The sequence below is a fragment of the Elgaria multicarinata genome, chromosome 18 (assembly GCF_023053635.1).
Source record: "Elgaria multicarinata webbii isolate HBS135686 ecotype San Diego chromosome 18, rElgMul1.1.pri, whole genome shotgun sequence".
Classification (NCBI taxonomy): Eukaryota; Metazoa; Chordata; class Lepidosauria; order Squamata; family Anguidae; genus Elgaria; species Elgaria multicarinata.
This window is the reverse complement of record NC_086188.1, coordinates 12,378,396-12,393,545: the sequence shown is the minus strand read 5'-3', so window position 1 is coordinate 12,393,545 and position 15,150 is coordinate 12,378,396. Positions and strand designations below refer to the sequence as shown.

The following is a 15,150-nucleotide window of genomic DNA, read 5'->3' as shown; positions in this document are numbered from 1 at the left end:
ATGAGAAGATGGGTTTGTGCCTTGTTTAATAAGGGACATCTGGGGGGAGGTTACATCCAGTGGTTGTCATCCCAGTAGCAGGAAGCTTCTACCGCTGGCGGAGGCCCTTTTTTATCCTTGTGCAGGTGTCGGATCCAGTACTTTGATTCTGCTTGCGCCGGCTGTTTCACGAGCTGTTGTGCAGATCGCGGAGCAAGGCGTTTTACAACTTCGTTGGTCTAGATCAGCGGTTCTCAACCTGTGGGTCGGGACCCCTTTGGGGGTCGAATGACCCTTTCACAGGGGTCGCCTAAGACCATCGGAAAACACATATTTCCGATGGTCTTAGGAAACTGTATTGACTGAACTATGTCATGTATCATCTGTTGTATTATTAAAGCTATTGTTATGTATTATTTTCATTAGCAAACCATCCCATGACAATGGATCGTGTAGAGAAGAACGAAAATAATTTTATGGTTGGGGGGTCACCACAACATAAGGAACTGTATTAAAGGGTCGTGGCATTAGGAAGGTTGAGAACCAGTGGTCTAGATGTTGCTTCTGCTGATTGTGCTAGTTCTGGGTTATATCCAGTGTTATGAGAGTGGAAGAATTAATGTTAAATGTTTTAATCTTTTGTAAACTGCCCAGAGAGCTTCGGTTATGGGGCAGTATAGAAATGTAATAATGTAATAAAAAACTCGCTCATGTCGTGGCAAAAAGACAGAAGGTGATGCTGCAGGTTCTAACTCGATCCAACTACAAACATTTCAAAGATAGGGAGATTTCAAAGATAGGGAGATTGCCATACAACCACTCCTGTTAAGGGAAATGTGCTTTGAATTTCAGGTGTCCATCCTGACTAAAGCACGACAGGTACCAAGGACAGCACTTCATTACCAGGAAGAAAACCTCAGCCAATCTGTGCACTGGGGCTGACAGTTCGTTGTTAATCAAAGGGTAGTTTTTCAAGAGAGAGAGAGAGAGAGAGATACACAATGGGCTAGTGCTGCCTTCCCCAACTTGGCGCCCTCCAGATGTTTTGGACCGAATGCCATCAGCTTCAGCCAGCATGGCCAATCTCCAGGAATGCTGGGCGTTCTAGCCTAAAACATCTGGAGGGCACCTGGTTGGGTAAAGCTGGGCATGTTTAGCCTGGAGAAGAGAAGATTGAGGGGAGACATGTCAGCACTCTTCAAATACTTAAACGGTTGTCACACAGAGGAGGGCCAGGATCTCTTCTCGATCCTCCCAGAGTGCAGGACACGGAATCATGAGTTCAAGTTAAAGGAAGCCAGATTCCAGCTGGACATCAGGAAAAACTTCCTGACTGTTAGAGCAGTGCGACAATGGAATCAGTTACCTAGGGAGGTTGTGGGCTCTCCCACACTAGAGGCCTTCAAGAGGCAGCTGGACAACCATCTGTCAGGGATGCTTTAGGGTGGATTCCTGCATTGAGCAGGGGGTTGGACTCGATGGCCTTGTAGGCCCCTTCCAACTCTGCTATTCTATGATTCTAGTGCAAGCTAGTGTTTACTGTGTATATCTCCTACGTCTTTCTCTGCAGCCCCACGAGCTAGTATTGTTTAGTGACTGCAGTGGATGACAAACTTTGGGGAAAGAATTCTCTCAAGTGACATCGAACTGTCTGCCAAGAACCCCCACATACTGTATCTGCAAGGGGACCCCTGTGCACTGCAGCAGATTTGGGGAGGTGTTCTAGGACAAATGCGCTGTTCGGTTTCCATATCCACGAGAAAGGAGTTCATGCCAACCTTTATGAGCTCAAGATCACACTGCCCCCTCTCGTAAGCCACACAGGCCAAGTGTGGGTCCCTCTTTTCACAGTATTTGCCTACAACGCGGCTGTCATAGAAAGGGTTTTCCCGTAGGAAGCGCTCGGGGTTGTTGTTGCTGTCAATATAGATCTTTGCCAGCGCATTGTGTGTTGCTGGCTCTTCACAGCCTTCATGAATCCGAGATTCGAGCCAGGGCAGGAGCAGCTTAAGCCTAGAATAGATAAGAACACAGGTTTTGGGTTCACGATACCATTCTCCTTCAACCTTTCCGTACCTGGCACCCACCCAAGGCCCACTTCAAATTGACATCATAGAATCCATTTCACTATACACGTCTCTCCCCTTCTCTTAAAAAGAGCAAAGTTTAAAATGGTGGAGTCCCCTGACCCAAAGCAGCTAATCGAAAGCAAAGCACAAAGGAACTTAAGAGGAGCCCTGCTGGATCAGACCAAGGGACCATCTAGTCCAGCACTCTGTTCACAGTGGGCAGCCAACTGCTGGCCAGGAACCAACAAGCAGGACATGAGTGCAACAGCACCCTCCCGCCCCTGTTCCCCATAGGTTACAGGGAGCAGACAACTCCCCTGTGAAAACAGCTCCACTGGCTTCCAGTCTGTTTCCGGGCACAATTCAAAGTGCTGGTTATGACCTATAAAGCCCTATATGGCTCAGGTCCAGGTTATTTGAAAGAACGTATTCTCGCTTATGAGCCTGCCCGTGCTTTGAGATCTTCCGGAGAAGGCCTTCTTTCAGTCCCACCGTCTTCACAGGCACGCTTGGTGGGAACATGGGAGAGGGCCTTCTCGGTGGCTGCTCCGGTGCTCTGGAACTCTCTTCCCGGGGAAGCTAGGCTGGCTCCCTCCTTGATGGGCTTCCGGAAGCAGGCTAAAACTTGTTTGTTCAAGCAGGCCTTTGGAGAATAATCTGGCCCTCCATCTATGTTAAGGACTTATAATTTTGTTGTGTATTTTTTAATTGTTTATGGTTTCGTTTCCCTCCCCTCCCCCATGTATATTTTAAACTTTGTAAGGCCGCCTTGAGGCTCAGCATTGGGCAAAAGGCGGGATACAAATAAATATAATAATAATAATAATTAATAATAATAATAATAATAATAATAATAATAATAATAATAATACTGCCTCTGATACTGGAAGGAAGACAGAGCTATCAGGACTAGTATCCATCAATAGCCTTTTCATCCAGGAATTTATCCACCCCCCATTTAAAGCCATCCAAATTGGTGGCCACTGCAACATCTTGTAGAAGTGAATTCCATAGTTTAACAACGCGCTGTGTGAAGAAATCCTTCCTTTTATCTGTCCTGAATCTCCCACCAATTCGTTTCAAGGGATGACCCCAACGTCTAGTCTTATGAGAGAGGGAGGGAGCATTAGTCAGCCTACAGTAGCAGCATTAGTCAAACCTACAATAAAAGCCTCTAATCCAAAGAGGAACACAACGGCTCAGTTCAGACAACACGTTTCTCAACGGTGGTTTCAGAACTCCACAGTGGAGCGCCAGGATTGGATTTTTCGCAGCAATTTATTTATTTATTTATTTATGTATTACATTTTTATACCACCCAATAGCCGAAGCTCTCTGGGCGGTTCACAAAAATTAAAACCATAAAAAGCATAATAAAACAACCAACAGTCTAGAAACACAAATACAAAATACAATATAAAAAGCACAACCGGGAATGGCTGATGGGATACCCTCGGGAGGACTGGGGGAGGAGAGAGGATGGAGGAACTGCCAATCAAACATTGTGATGGATTTTACTTAACTCCACGGTAGCCCACAGTCATACAACGATGGAGCTAGAACATGTTGCGTGCGGGGTACCCCCTAAAAACTCAACCGTTGAGTGGAGTTTTCACACTGCATTGACTAACGTGTTGTCTGAACCGAGCCAATGAGTCTTTGCCAACCATGCTAGTGTCTTAACAGACATGTTTGTTTCATGTGGTCATTCTTAAAATCTTGCACATTGCCTCGAGTACCACATGGCTAGGAAGCCAGAAGAGAAATTTCAATTCAACAATGGGTCCTTACCTGTTTCTTTTTTCTACCTCAGCTACCAATTCATCTGTTGAGAACTGACCTCTCACCACCATGATCAAGTTCTTAATGACATCTTCAGAACAGTCTACATCTAGAAGCCCTCCAACCACTGCTGGAATACGGCTTGGGTTTACCTAGAACAAGACAACTATTTAGGTTTACCTAGAACAAGTCAACCATTTAGGTTTACCTAGAACAAGACAACTATTTAGGTTTACCTAGAACAAGTCAACCATTTAGGTTTACCTAGAACAAGACAACTATTTAGGTTTACCTAGAACAAGTCAACTACTTAGGTTTACGTTTACCTAGAACAAGGCCACAGCTAGAACTAAGGTTTATCCTGGGATCATCCAGGGTTCGCCCCTGCCTGAGCACTGGATCCCCTGTGTGTCACCTAAATGAACAGGTTTGACCCCTGGATGATCCAGGGATAAACCTTAGGTCTAGCTATGGCCCAAGTCAACCATTTAGGTTTACCTAGAACAAGTCAACTATTTAGGTTTACCTAGAACAAGTGAACATTTTTAGTTTCAGGGCTTGCAAATGAAGGACTTCCACATTATCCTTACGAGCACAGGCAAAATCCAGCTTGCAGATGTCCTCCAAACCCAGAGCAACATTTAAAGTGCACAACATGTTCAGCTGGGGCCAAACTCAATTTCATTTAAATACCCACCAATGGATTCCCCACTACCGCCACGTTTATTGTGTGCTGAATGCTTAGTAGTTGTTCTATATGAACCAAGGAAGGATTTGCTGTTACTGGTGACAAAAAAAGATCTTAGTAATGCTCACAGAGATTCATACTTTACCTTTTGAACATAGATCTCAATGTATTTCTGGAGGCTGTTACGGTACAAGTAGAGAACCAAGTCATGAACAAAGTCAAATCTGTCGCACACAATGATGAGAGGGAGCTGGTCTGTGAGCTTAGCTTCCTGTATAAGTGGAAGGAGAAGAGAGAATGCAGCCAGGTACTGATGTGACCAGGAGAATAATAATACAATACAAGAATGAACACAAGTCCAGAAGAGAACACAACCTGACAGCATTTCCCTCCCACCCATCAACCCAACGTAGGGTAATGACATAATAAATAGGCAAGTAGTGTAGCTTCCGGAAAGCACACAATCCTTTTGCGATAGCTTTCACGCAGAGCAAAACCTCGCTTCTCTAGAAACAAGACCATGAATGCGGGGGCCAGACAGCGATCAAGATCAAAGGATCACTATTCACATTTTGTATGAGCAGAATGTGGTGATGTGGCCTTCTTCATTGTAAAAAGAGTACTTTTTAATTACAATTCATTCTTTCTTTTTTAAAAAAAAAACAGGGAGAGAAAAAGAGGGAGAAATGAAACCCTTTTTCTTCTCTGAACTACCAGAAATGCTCTCTTCCCCGTCTTATTGCCCTAGTCTCCTTCCACCCTGTAGCGCCCTGTCCGAATGCTATGGCGAATGCTTCTGCCTCTCTGTGCACAAAGGGAGGGAGCCATTTCTCAGTTAACCCCTCACACTGCATTCCATAGCAATCATCCTATGCCACAGGTCTCTCTGTCCCCTGGTCTGTTACTCACCCATCCCTTCTTCACCTGATCGAGGGAGAAACAAGCTTTCCACCATCAATTTGGTATTAATTAGTATCACACTCAATGCAGCAGCAATGGAGTTAGGTCCTGAATCTCCCAAGATGGGCAAAAGCCTAGTCGTGAGGAAGTTAAAGCCTTTGGATATATCCACGTACTCTTTCTTATCTACCCCCATCCCCTAATATTACGCCTCGCCTTCCCTAGAAGCTTACCTCCAACATGTTTTTCACAAGCAAGTTCAAACAGTTAATAAGGTACAGTAGCATTTAAGACAGCAACCACACCACCTTGGTTAATACAGCCATGTGCTATCAACAACCAGAAGTAATCCATTACAATTCTTGACGAAGGATGGTTTACAAATCTTCCAAATAAAAAAAACAAATTTCACCTTTCAGTTTGGTATTCAAGATTTATTTATTTATTTTACCTTCAGGAAGTTTTTCACCCGTTCTGGGTTGTAACAGTTGCTTTCCCGGCAGATCCTTTCCACTTCTTTGATTTGGCCGGTCTTGCAAGCTGCCTGGATATATTTAAAGTGGACATCTGGGTCCTGACTGAAGTTCACAATAGAGCCCAAGAAATAAAACAACCCTAGAAGAAGACAGAGACATACATATTGTTAGGGTGTGTGCACACACATCTGTTTTAAGGAGATTTCCCCCCCTTAAATTACAGAATTAGAAGACAGACCAAACGAAAGGAACTTCTGCAAGCATCAAGTTAGAACAGCTTCAAGTTGACGTGGTGAGAGAACGACAGCATTTGATAACGAAGGACATTATCAGTTGCCCGTTAGCTAGCATGGCTAGTGGGACGTACGGCCTTAACTTATGCGATAAAAATAGGACCAGTGTTGAAAATGCTTCTTTAACTCACACTGGCAAAACCAACTCACTTGATTCAATCACTTGGCAGCATCTAGGAATGGGAGCTTAATTCCCCCACCGTGAACATGGCTAATCCTTATATCACGGGTTAAGCTTTATAGATCTTGTTAGAGCCATCTTGATCTTCCGGTTATATCATTTAATTTGTTAGCCATGACTCCAACTGAAGCTTGACAGCTAGAGTTTACAGCAAGATAGGCCTTTAAGATTCAACTCTACTAGAGCCCTTCTCAGCTTTTAGAGTCAAGACTACCAAGAGACATGGCGCTGAAAGCTCTGCTCTAGAACTGCTACGGAGAAAAGCTGTTTGACGAGAAGAGCCGACTTCTGCTGCCTCTAATAAATCATGTATGTTTTTATCTTGTATAAAATACTCCACTTCTTGCATAACTCTGGCTGTTTGGGAAGAAGGACAAGGGCCTGCCCTTGAATTCTTACTTAGCAATGGATTTAGATTCCAAGTCATTGCTAAGTACTGTCCACCACCCCAGGCCTAACTTTACAGTAGGGATGAAAAACCTCAAGCCGGAGGACCATATCGGGCCAACCGCCCAGGGAGCTTTGGCTATTGGGCGGAATAAAAAATAAATAAATAAATAAATACACATAGGGTCCCAATCCGGCCTTCTAGGATTCCTCAGTTGGCCCCACCCCCTTTCGCCCGAATGCTGATCACGGAGTGGTTTCCTGGCTTTTGCACTTTCTCCCCCTTATTCTAAAAGGGGGCGAAGTGTTTCTCCGTAACGCAGTGGTTCAGTAACACACCCAGGGGGGTCCGTGGCACCATTCACATATTAGCTCTGCAAGGTCTGCATTTTAATAAAAGAAAATACGCCGTCTCCCGCGCTCTGTTTGCTTCGACGGTGACGTCATGCATGACTAGCTTCAGAGATTACTTCCCTGCACCTAATCCTGAAAACTCCTGGAGAAGGAATCCTTTCGAATGTGGTGATGTACAACTAACGACTCTATTTGTGGAAGAGCGAGATACACTTGTTGACGTGACTTGTGATGGTTCATTGACATCATTTTTCAAAGAATATAGACTGGACCAATTCTGGGTGAAGGGTTTTCCTGATTATAAGAAGTTAGGTGAAAAAGCTTGGAAACATCAAGTTCCCTTTTGTTCCACATATCTTTGTGAACAAACATTTTCGACATGTTGTTATATGAGAACAAACATAGAAATCGGCTCGACGTTGATCCAGATTTGAGATTAAAAGTAGGAAATATTGAACCGGATGTGTAGGGTCAAAAAGAGGCATGATTTCTCCCATCACATTTAGGTTTAGTAGCTGCTAGACATGTCATAATTTGTTCAGTTGTAAACTAGACGTTAGTAAAATTAAATTCGTCTTTATATTCCTAACTGAATCATTGTCATTTTTGCGTGGTAATATCACAAATATCACAAATTTTATGGTCTGTTTTTTAGTATCCCTAAAATCCTTTGCTTATTAGAGGCTACCCTCTATTTTCTCCAAAAAATTGCTTCGCACAGGTAACTACCATAGAGATAACAATTTTTTTTTCAAAAGTAGGGGTTCCATGGCTTGGCATTTGAAAAACAAGGGGTCCGCAGTACTTAGCTAACTGAGAACCACTGCCATACAGCTTAGTTCCTGGCAATAAGAACTTCAAGTTAAAATAGGCGGACACCTTGGCCACACACCCCTTTGCATTTAGCCCCTCCCACCACTAGAACACAGCCTCCAAGAGCTTCTCCAAAATGGATTTTGGCCCTCGGGCCGAAAGAGCTTCAGCATCCCAGCCATATGGACTAGGAATGTTATTGGGGGTGGGGGGAGTCTGAAAACGAGCTCACTTTTCCCACGCTGCATTTTTAGTGCTTCCAAGGAGCACATCCCTCCTCCTCCCACCTCCGTCAGCTGAGGTTTGGGGAGCCTTTTAGTAAAGCAAGGTCACGGCAAAGGTGGCTACTCAGTTTGCTAGGCTTACCTTCGTAACTTTTGAAGGATTCAAAGAGCTCCACAAGGGACTGGGTGCCCAGCTGTTCATGATACTTAGAAGCTACTTGCACACAGAGCTGCAGGTTTTGCCGGATGTTGGCAGACAGCATTGCACGGAGGCATTCAACGGAGTCTTCAACTGACAGAGAGCCAAAGTAGTTCACAAGCCACTGGGAGGGGGGGGGGGGAAGCAGTAAAAATTATAGTTGGTTCCTAGTTCTGTGAAACTCACAACACGGGACCTACACAATGCCTGTGTCCCGCTTGTGGGTCCCTGGTCGACAGCTGGTTGGCCACCGTGTGAACAGAGTGCTGGACTAGATGGACCCCTGGCCTGATCCAGGCTGGCTCTTCTTATGTCCTTATTACAATACCTACCACTCTGAGATAGGTACAGGTGTACAGCAAGTTGTACAGCAAGTTCCACAATCGCTTTCCTGATGTTTCAGGACAATTTTGTATCTTGACAATACAGGGACATATACAGCGATCAATCTTCCTCCAAGCACGGAAGCTTCTCCCATCCTCGCTCTGTTTTATTCTCCCAAAAACCCGAACAGGTGAGCCATGTCAGAAGTTAAGATCTGGAACTACTGGTAGGTATCTGGGTGATTTGCAATAGACCGGCAAGGATTTCCAACTCTTAATTTACTTATGCAGCAACAACAAAATGACTCCTCTTGCCCTAAACAATACTGCTAGCACAGCCTTCCTCAACCTGGGGCGCTCCAGATGTGTTGGACTGCATCTCCCAGAATGCCCCAGCTGGCTGGGGCATTCTGGGAGATGCAGTCCAACACATCTGGAGCGCCCCAGGTTGAGGAAGGCTGTGCTAGAATAAAGAATGCTTGGGGGCAACCTGGAATGTATTTGTGTGTGTGGAAGAACTGGGAGTTCTGTTGAATTCTGGCATTAAAACAAAATTTCCCAGTTCAGAACTCTTTCATTCTATGGCTTTTATACCAGGCTCTGGTTGGTGGAACTTTAGTTCTAATAAAAGAGAAAAGAAAAGAAAAAAAATCCAAAGTAGGTCCCATAAGCCCAACGTCTGTCCACCCCTGGATTATGTCAAGAGACAGTGACTGGCCCAAGGTCACCCAGTGAGCTTCATGATGGAAGGGTCTCTAGGCCAGTGGCAGCACACATGCCTTGCATGCAGAAGGTCTCAGGTACGATCTCTGGCATCACCAGGTATGGCTGGAAAAATCCCTGTCTGAAACCCTGGAGAGACGCTGCCAATCAGTGTCAACAATACTGGGATAGATGGACCAGTGGTCTGACTCAGGAGAAGGCAGCTTCCTATGGCCTGAGTGGGGATTTGAACTTGGGTCTCCCCAGTTATAGTCCTATATTCTAACCACACCAGCTCATTCAGAAGAGGCTAGAGATTACTATAAGCAGAAGGGGGGAGGGCGACGTCTGAAAGGTCTCTAGAAAAGAAAGCAACCAATCCAGAACAGCAAGGTGGAAAGTGCACAAGAGAAAGTGAAGGTTAATAGTTGGGTGGGCGCATGTGCTCAGTTCAGATGCATCTCATCTTACCTCTGGGTTCAAAAGGTGGGTGTGCACAACAGCACGCTTGATGTCATAAAGATCAGTGTAGTGTTCCAGTGCTCTCTGCAACAAGCCTGCTTTTTCACAAAGCTGGGCAATGTGGGCACGATCGTAGTGCGTGAACATTTGGTTTCCCAGGATGGCATCTGCAACCTAGAGGAAGTCGGCAAGAGTCCAGGTCATTATATAAGAAGGGGGTGAGCAAACCTTTTCAGTGCTCTTAAAACCTGTGCAGATGAACTTCTGAATGGAAACGTAATGGCAGGATGGGTTTCAGTTGTGCTTAGCGGGAGAATGGCTTCCTCTTTCAAGGGAGAATGAAGACGAGCAGTTTGGAAAGAAAGAAAGAAAGAAAGAAAGAAAGAAAGAAAGAAAGAAAGAAAGACCAAAACAGGGAGGGTGAAGTTACCTGCGGAGCATGAATGAGGTTCATCTCAAGCAGGCGAGTTTGAAGGTGACCTTCAGCAGGGCGATTATTTTTCAAGGCATCCAACAAGAAGGAGGTACACTGCTGAATTAAACTGTTCTCCATGAATACATCAACAATCTATGGCAGAGGAAACAACACCTGGTTGTCAGACACATGAACTATTGCCATGGAGTGTGCCATAAAAAATAATAAGCTGACTTTAGAAAGTTTTAGATCTAAAATCAGCATTTCTCCACCAAATGCAAACACTTTTTAAAGAGTTTATTTCACAAGAGAACAACATATCTGGATTTTCATTTAAATGCTCTAAGCTCTTTCCAAAGAATTCAAATCCAGGGGTACATCACAGAGGCAGTGCGGTCTTTCAGAGAGAAATGAGGATGTTTCAAAATTAGTTTACTTAATCTAGTATCCCCCCCTTTGGAAGAGTGGCTGTTCTTACCACAGGAGTTAGAAACAGCAATGGTATCTCTTAAATGTACATTTGGGTTCCTAATGCCCACGCCTAGTAACTTTTTAAAATAGTGTCTTGCATTTGCCTTTCAGGACTACACTTAACAGCTTTGTGCACACAGGATCATCTGCTCAGCTATGCTTTCTATAGAAAGTGATCAGTTCTGGTTACTTTGCCAGTAAATTATAAAGCCATCTGAATTATTTGGATTGAGAGACCAGAAATCACGCAACCTATAGCTATTTGAATGAGACAAGTCATATTTATCTATAGTAGGATTTTCAGGGATTTTCCTGCAATTGACACACTGCAACAGTCTAGTTTTTACCTGATTGATGTTGGCTAGCGGCTCTTCATCCTGTACCAACATCTGAGAAAACTGAAGGCCCTGATCTGGGCTGACCCTCATCACGCTTCTCAACAAGAAAATCCAATCTGGGGTATAGCCAACCTGAAAACCACATTTGAAGGATGTTAGTTTGCGTGAACTAATGGCGATTGGCAGAGACAACGAAGAGAAACTCAAGGAATTTCTGTACTTTTGCAAATACTCCCATTCCAAACCCAACTAGGTCTTGGCATTGCAAGACGCAGCCAAGATCAGTTTATCCTGCTCAAATCAGATTTGTAAGTGCTTCGTAAGAAGAAGGGGCAAGAAATTGATTAGCCATCGTTATTCATGCACTGGTAACATACAAATTTGACTGCTGCAGTGTCTGATACATGGGGCTGCCTTTGAAGGCTACTTGGGAGACCTAAAGCACTGCAAAATAAAGTGACTGGTCCCAGCCAAAGGAAATACTTCGCCGGGGTTTTCTTTTTTAAAAACAAAGCCATCAATTTCACAAGCTGCTAGTCTATTTTAGTTTTATCCTGGTTGTGCTTTTATATTGTGGTTTGTTTTATACTGTGGATTGTATCTGATGGTTTAAATTTTTCGTGAACCGCCCAGAGCGCTTCGGCTATTGGGCGGTACAGAAATGCAATAAATAAATATTTCCAGACCCAATTCAATTGCTGGTTTTAATCTTTTAAGCCCTATACAGCTTGAGACCTGGGTATCTAAAGGACCGCCTCCTCTCATATGAACCTAAATGCAGAAGCCATCCACCAGATACCAACACCTTTAGGAGATTAGGTAGTCACTCTCTGGGAATGCACTCCCCAGTGAGGCACACCCAATACTGGATTGTATGCATTCACAGCACTGGGGCAGAGACAGAGGATTTTGGCCAGGCCTTGAAAAGCTTTAGATCACTTATAATCCTGCTGAGATGTTGCTGCTCTGTTGTTCGTATGTTTGTACGGCATTAGTGTTAATTGTAAGTCACATTTGAAATAAATAAAATGGCCAGAGGCTAAAAAAGGTACGTAACCATGTTAATGGGCAGAGCTCATTTTAATTCGGTCTTTAATTCAGTTAAAACACATCCAATACACTGAAGAACAGTCTAGTTTTGCAGTTTCTGCCCACAACAGAATAGTCTGCGGAAAGCTCCGAAGACCATACAGCTTAAGCAATTGAAACTTAACAAGGTGGGACTGTTGTATATCACACTTCAGATATACTGGAATGTTCTGAAGCCTTGTCTTATCTCAGGAAAGATAAAAACGTAACTGCATCTCCAAGAAGCTTCTGATTTGCTAAGGTAAGCGTTACACAACCACATACCTTTAGAGGAGTCAAGATATTTACCTTTTTTGCATAAAGAACTATTTTCTGGAATTGACCTGTTTCTGCAAAACACTGGATTACTTTGTTTGGTACATTCGCACGGAGATAAACACTGAGGGCAAGAGTCGGGTCAGCAGTCTTTACTAAATCTCCTAGCTCCTCAGAGCATTCCAGCTGAAACAGAAAGAGCGTTTCGGAATCAACACAAGCCTAAGTGTTCAGAGGCATCCGGTTTGCTAGGGTGGGATAGAGAACTGCAATCGAACCAGCGTTTTTGAGGGTAGGAACAGCACACACGCCTTTGCTGGTGCTGCCACCCAGGTCTCCCCCGTCCCTGCCACAGCAAGCAACTGCAGTTTTTACTGCCTAACTGAAGAGATGGCTTCTGCCTCGTTTGATTCTCAACGATATACCTCACTGCTCAGGAAGAGAACGCTATTGTTAACACAGGAACGCAGCGCAAGACTCTTGCCAGCAGGTATTCTTACCTAGATGATTCTATCGGCTTCATGCTGGTTTAAAGACACACAAAGCAACCAACCCCCCAATAGACATACTGGAGAACACAGCAAGGACTTAAGCAAGAAGCCAGCAGACCTCTTGGTTTTGTCTAGGGGAGAGCATCGGCCGCCCATTTTCTTGGTAACAGAAGAGGTTTGCTGCCATACTTCCCTCTGCTTGTGCCTTGAAAATGGTACGACTAGTCCAAGGTGTAACCAATTTTAAACGGCAGTGGCTTACTGCGACGCCACCCCCTCAAACACAAGGCTTTGACGCGCCCACCTCCCTCAGGCTAAGCACCACCACTTAAATACCTGAGGGAGTAAAAAGAAAAGTATAACCTTTCCCTTATAGCAGAGGGGAAAGGTAAGGAGATTTGGAAAAAGGCTTTTCTGTGAATATAGCAGGCTGAAGGTTTAATATAAGGTGTTTATTTATGAACTAATAGAGCAGGAGGCACAGCCAAACTGACACGTGGTTTTATGGTTGCAAAATAAAGGAAATGTTTATTGCTGTTTACAGTTCTTAGTTCCTTTGAATTATATCCCAATCCTGCCTATTCTTAATCATACCAATCTAATAATAACAATCTTTAGCCCCTATGATCTTATTTTCACTCACTCCTCACACAACCCCTGGCAAGAAATCACTCAGCTAAACACATCTGCCCTCCAAACCCAATCACCAACCGAACCCCTCAAACCATTCAGCTCCCCCTATATAGACTCCTCCCCCTTTCCACAGCATCACCAGCCACACCCACTCAGTCCAACATTCCGCACTCTCTAGACATACTCAACCAGACATACCTAAAGGAGTAGAAATGTGGGTAACGCCACACTTACCTTATCTTCTTTCAGCCATTTTTCTAGGAGCTGCTTACGGCCTTGCTGAAGAACAGGACGGCAGAGTTCTAGGGACTCGAATTTGTTGAGCTGGCCTTGATCAAGGAGGATACCAAAGTACTGCAGCAAGGGAGAGGCCTGGCCAGGTTGAGCTGGTACGCTCTGGAATTTCCGGATGGTATCGCTAGTGCGCAGGATTCCCTGAACGTTGAAACAGGATTTATTTAAAAAAACAAAACACCCTACTTTGGGGATAGTTCCAAGGCAGGCAGCCAATCCATATCCATCTTGCCATTTCAGAACTCCAAACGCAACCTCCTTGCCTTGCCTCCTTGAAGGAGGACCAATGTCACAAAAAAGAAGAGCAGTCTAACCTCACACTGGGTACTGCTCGTTGATTTAACCAATGTGAAAGGCTACAAAATTCACTGAACACACTCCCCTGACCCCAAGATGCTTACCTTTGGAGCAGATGCTGCCACTTTAGCTGCTTCTGCATAGTTTCCCTGTGCGAAAAGAGTATTGAATTTCCTGGCAAAGAGTTCTTCAGCTCCGGCTAAGTTACTCCGGATAGCCATACGCAGACCCAGATCAGGATTCTGGAGGACATTGGTGGCATAGTTCACAATGTTATCTTCTTCCACGCAAACAGACAGGACCTAAAAGGACAAAACGCACAGGAAAGTTTAGAGAAATGAAATATGCTCCAGACCATACAATATATCAAAAGCATTTATATGGTAGAAAGAATTAAACCTGCTTTGAAGCGTTTAAATTATAAATTTGGAAGAGGTCCTAATAGGACACAACTGCTATACATCATCAAATGTTGGACAAAATATCAATCACTATAGTCCTATTTCAGCATTTTAAGGAGAAGGCTCTATCATGGATTGCCCTGTTGCCATTTGAGCCGCTTCCCTGCTTACACGTTGCCTGAGAAATCTATTCCATCGGACATGCTATCTGTACTTGTTACAGCATTTTACAGGATAATCACAGGGGCAGCCTCCATAATGCTAACTGCAAAGCTATATAAAAGAACCGTGCTGAATCAGGCCAAAGGCCTATCTAATCCAGCAGTCTCTTCCCCAGCTGCTTATGGGAAACTCACAAGCAGGACATAAGCACAATAGCATTCTCCAGCACATGTTCCACAGCAAATGGCACTGAGAAACATACTGTCCCCAATACTGGAGGCAATATATAGCCATGACAACTAGTAAACACGGATAGCCGTGACAACTATATTCTCAACAAATTTATATAGTCCTTTTAAAGCAGTCCAAGTTGGTGGTCATCACTACATCTTGTGGAAGTGAATTCCATATTACTATGCACTGTGTGAAGTAGTACTATTATGTGTCCCAAATCTCCCACCACTCAGCTTCG

General features: G+C 44.2%; 1 protein-coding gene across 6 annotated transcripts in view; it reads right to left on the bottom strand.

Moving 5' to 3' along the window:
• CLTCL1 (clathrin heavy chain like 1) overlaps nt 1–15,150 on the bottom strand; it is a 56,398-nt gene that overhangs the window by 22,097 nt on the left and 19,151 nt on the right. For all 6 annotated transcript variants that reach the window (XM_063143881.1, XM_063143882.1, XM_063143886.1 and 3 more), the window contains exons 7-17: nt 14,220–14,417; nt 13,759–13,959; nt 12,434–12,586; nt 11,066–11,188; nt 10,263–10,400; nt 9,842–10,006; nt 8,289–8,469; nt 5,870–6,033; nt 4,664–4,789; nt 3,840–3,982; nt 1,758–1,992 (exon numbers count right to left, since the gene is read on the bottom strand). In XM_063143881.1, the coding sequence (XP_062999951.1) occupies nt 1,758–1,992; nt 3,840–3,982; nt 4,664–4,789; nt 5,870–6,033; nt 8,289–8,469; nt 9,842–10,006; nt 10,263–10,400; nt 11,066–11,188; nt 12,434–12,586; nt 13,759–13,959; nt 14,220–14,417 (1,827 nt within the window). The remainder of the gene's footprint in view (nt 1–1,757; nt 1,993–3,839; nt 3,983–4,663; nt 4,790–5,869; nt 6,034–8,288; nt 8,470–9,841; nt 10,007–10,262; nt 10,401–11,065; nt 11,189–12,433; nt 12,587–13,758; nt 13,960–14,219; nt 14,418–15,150) is intronic.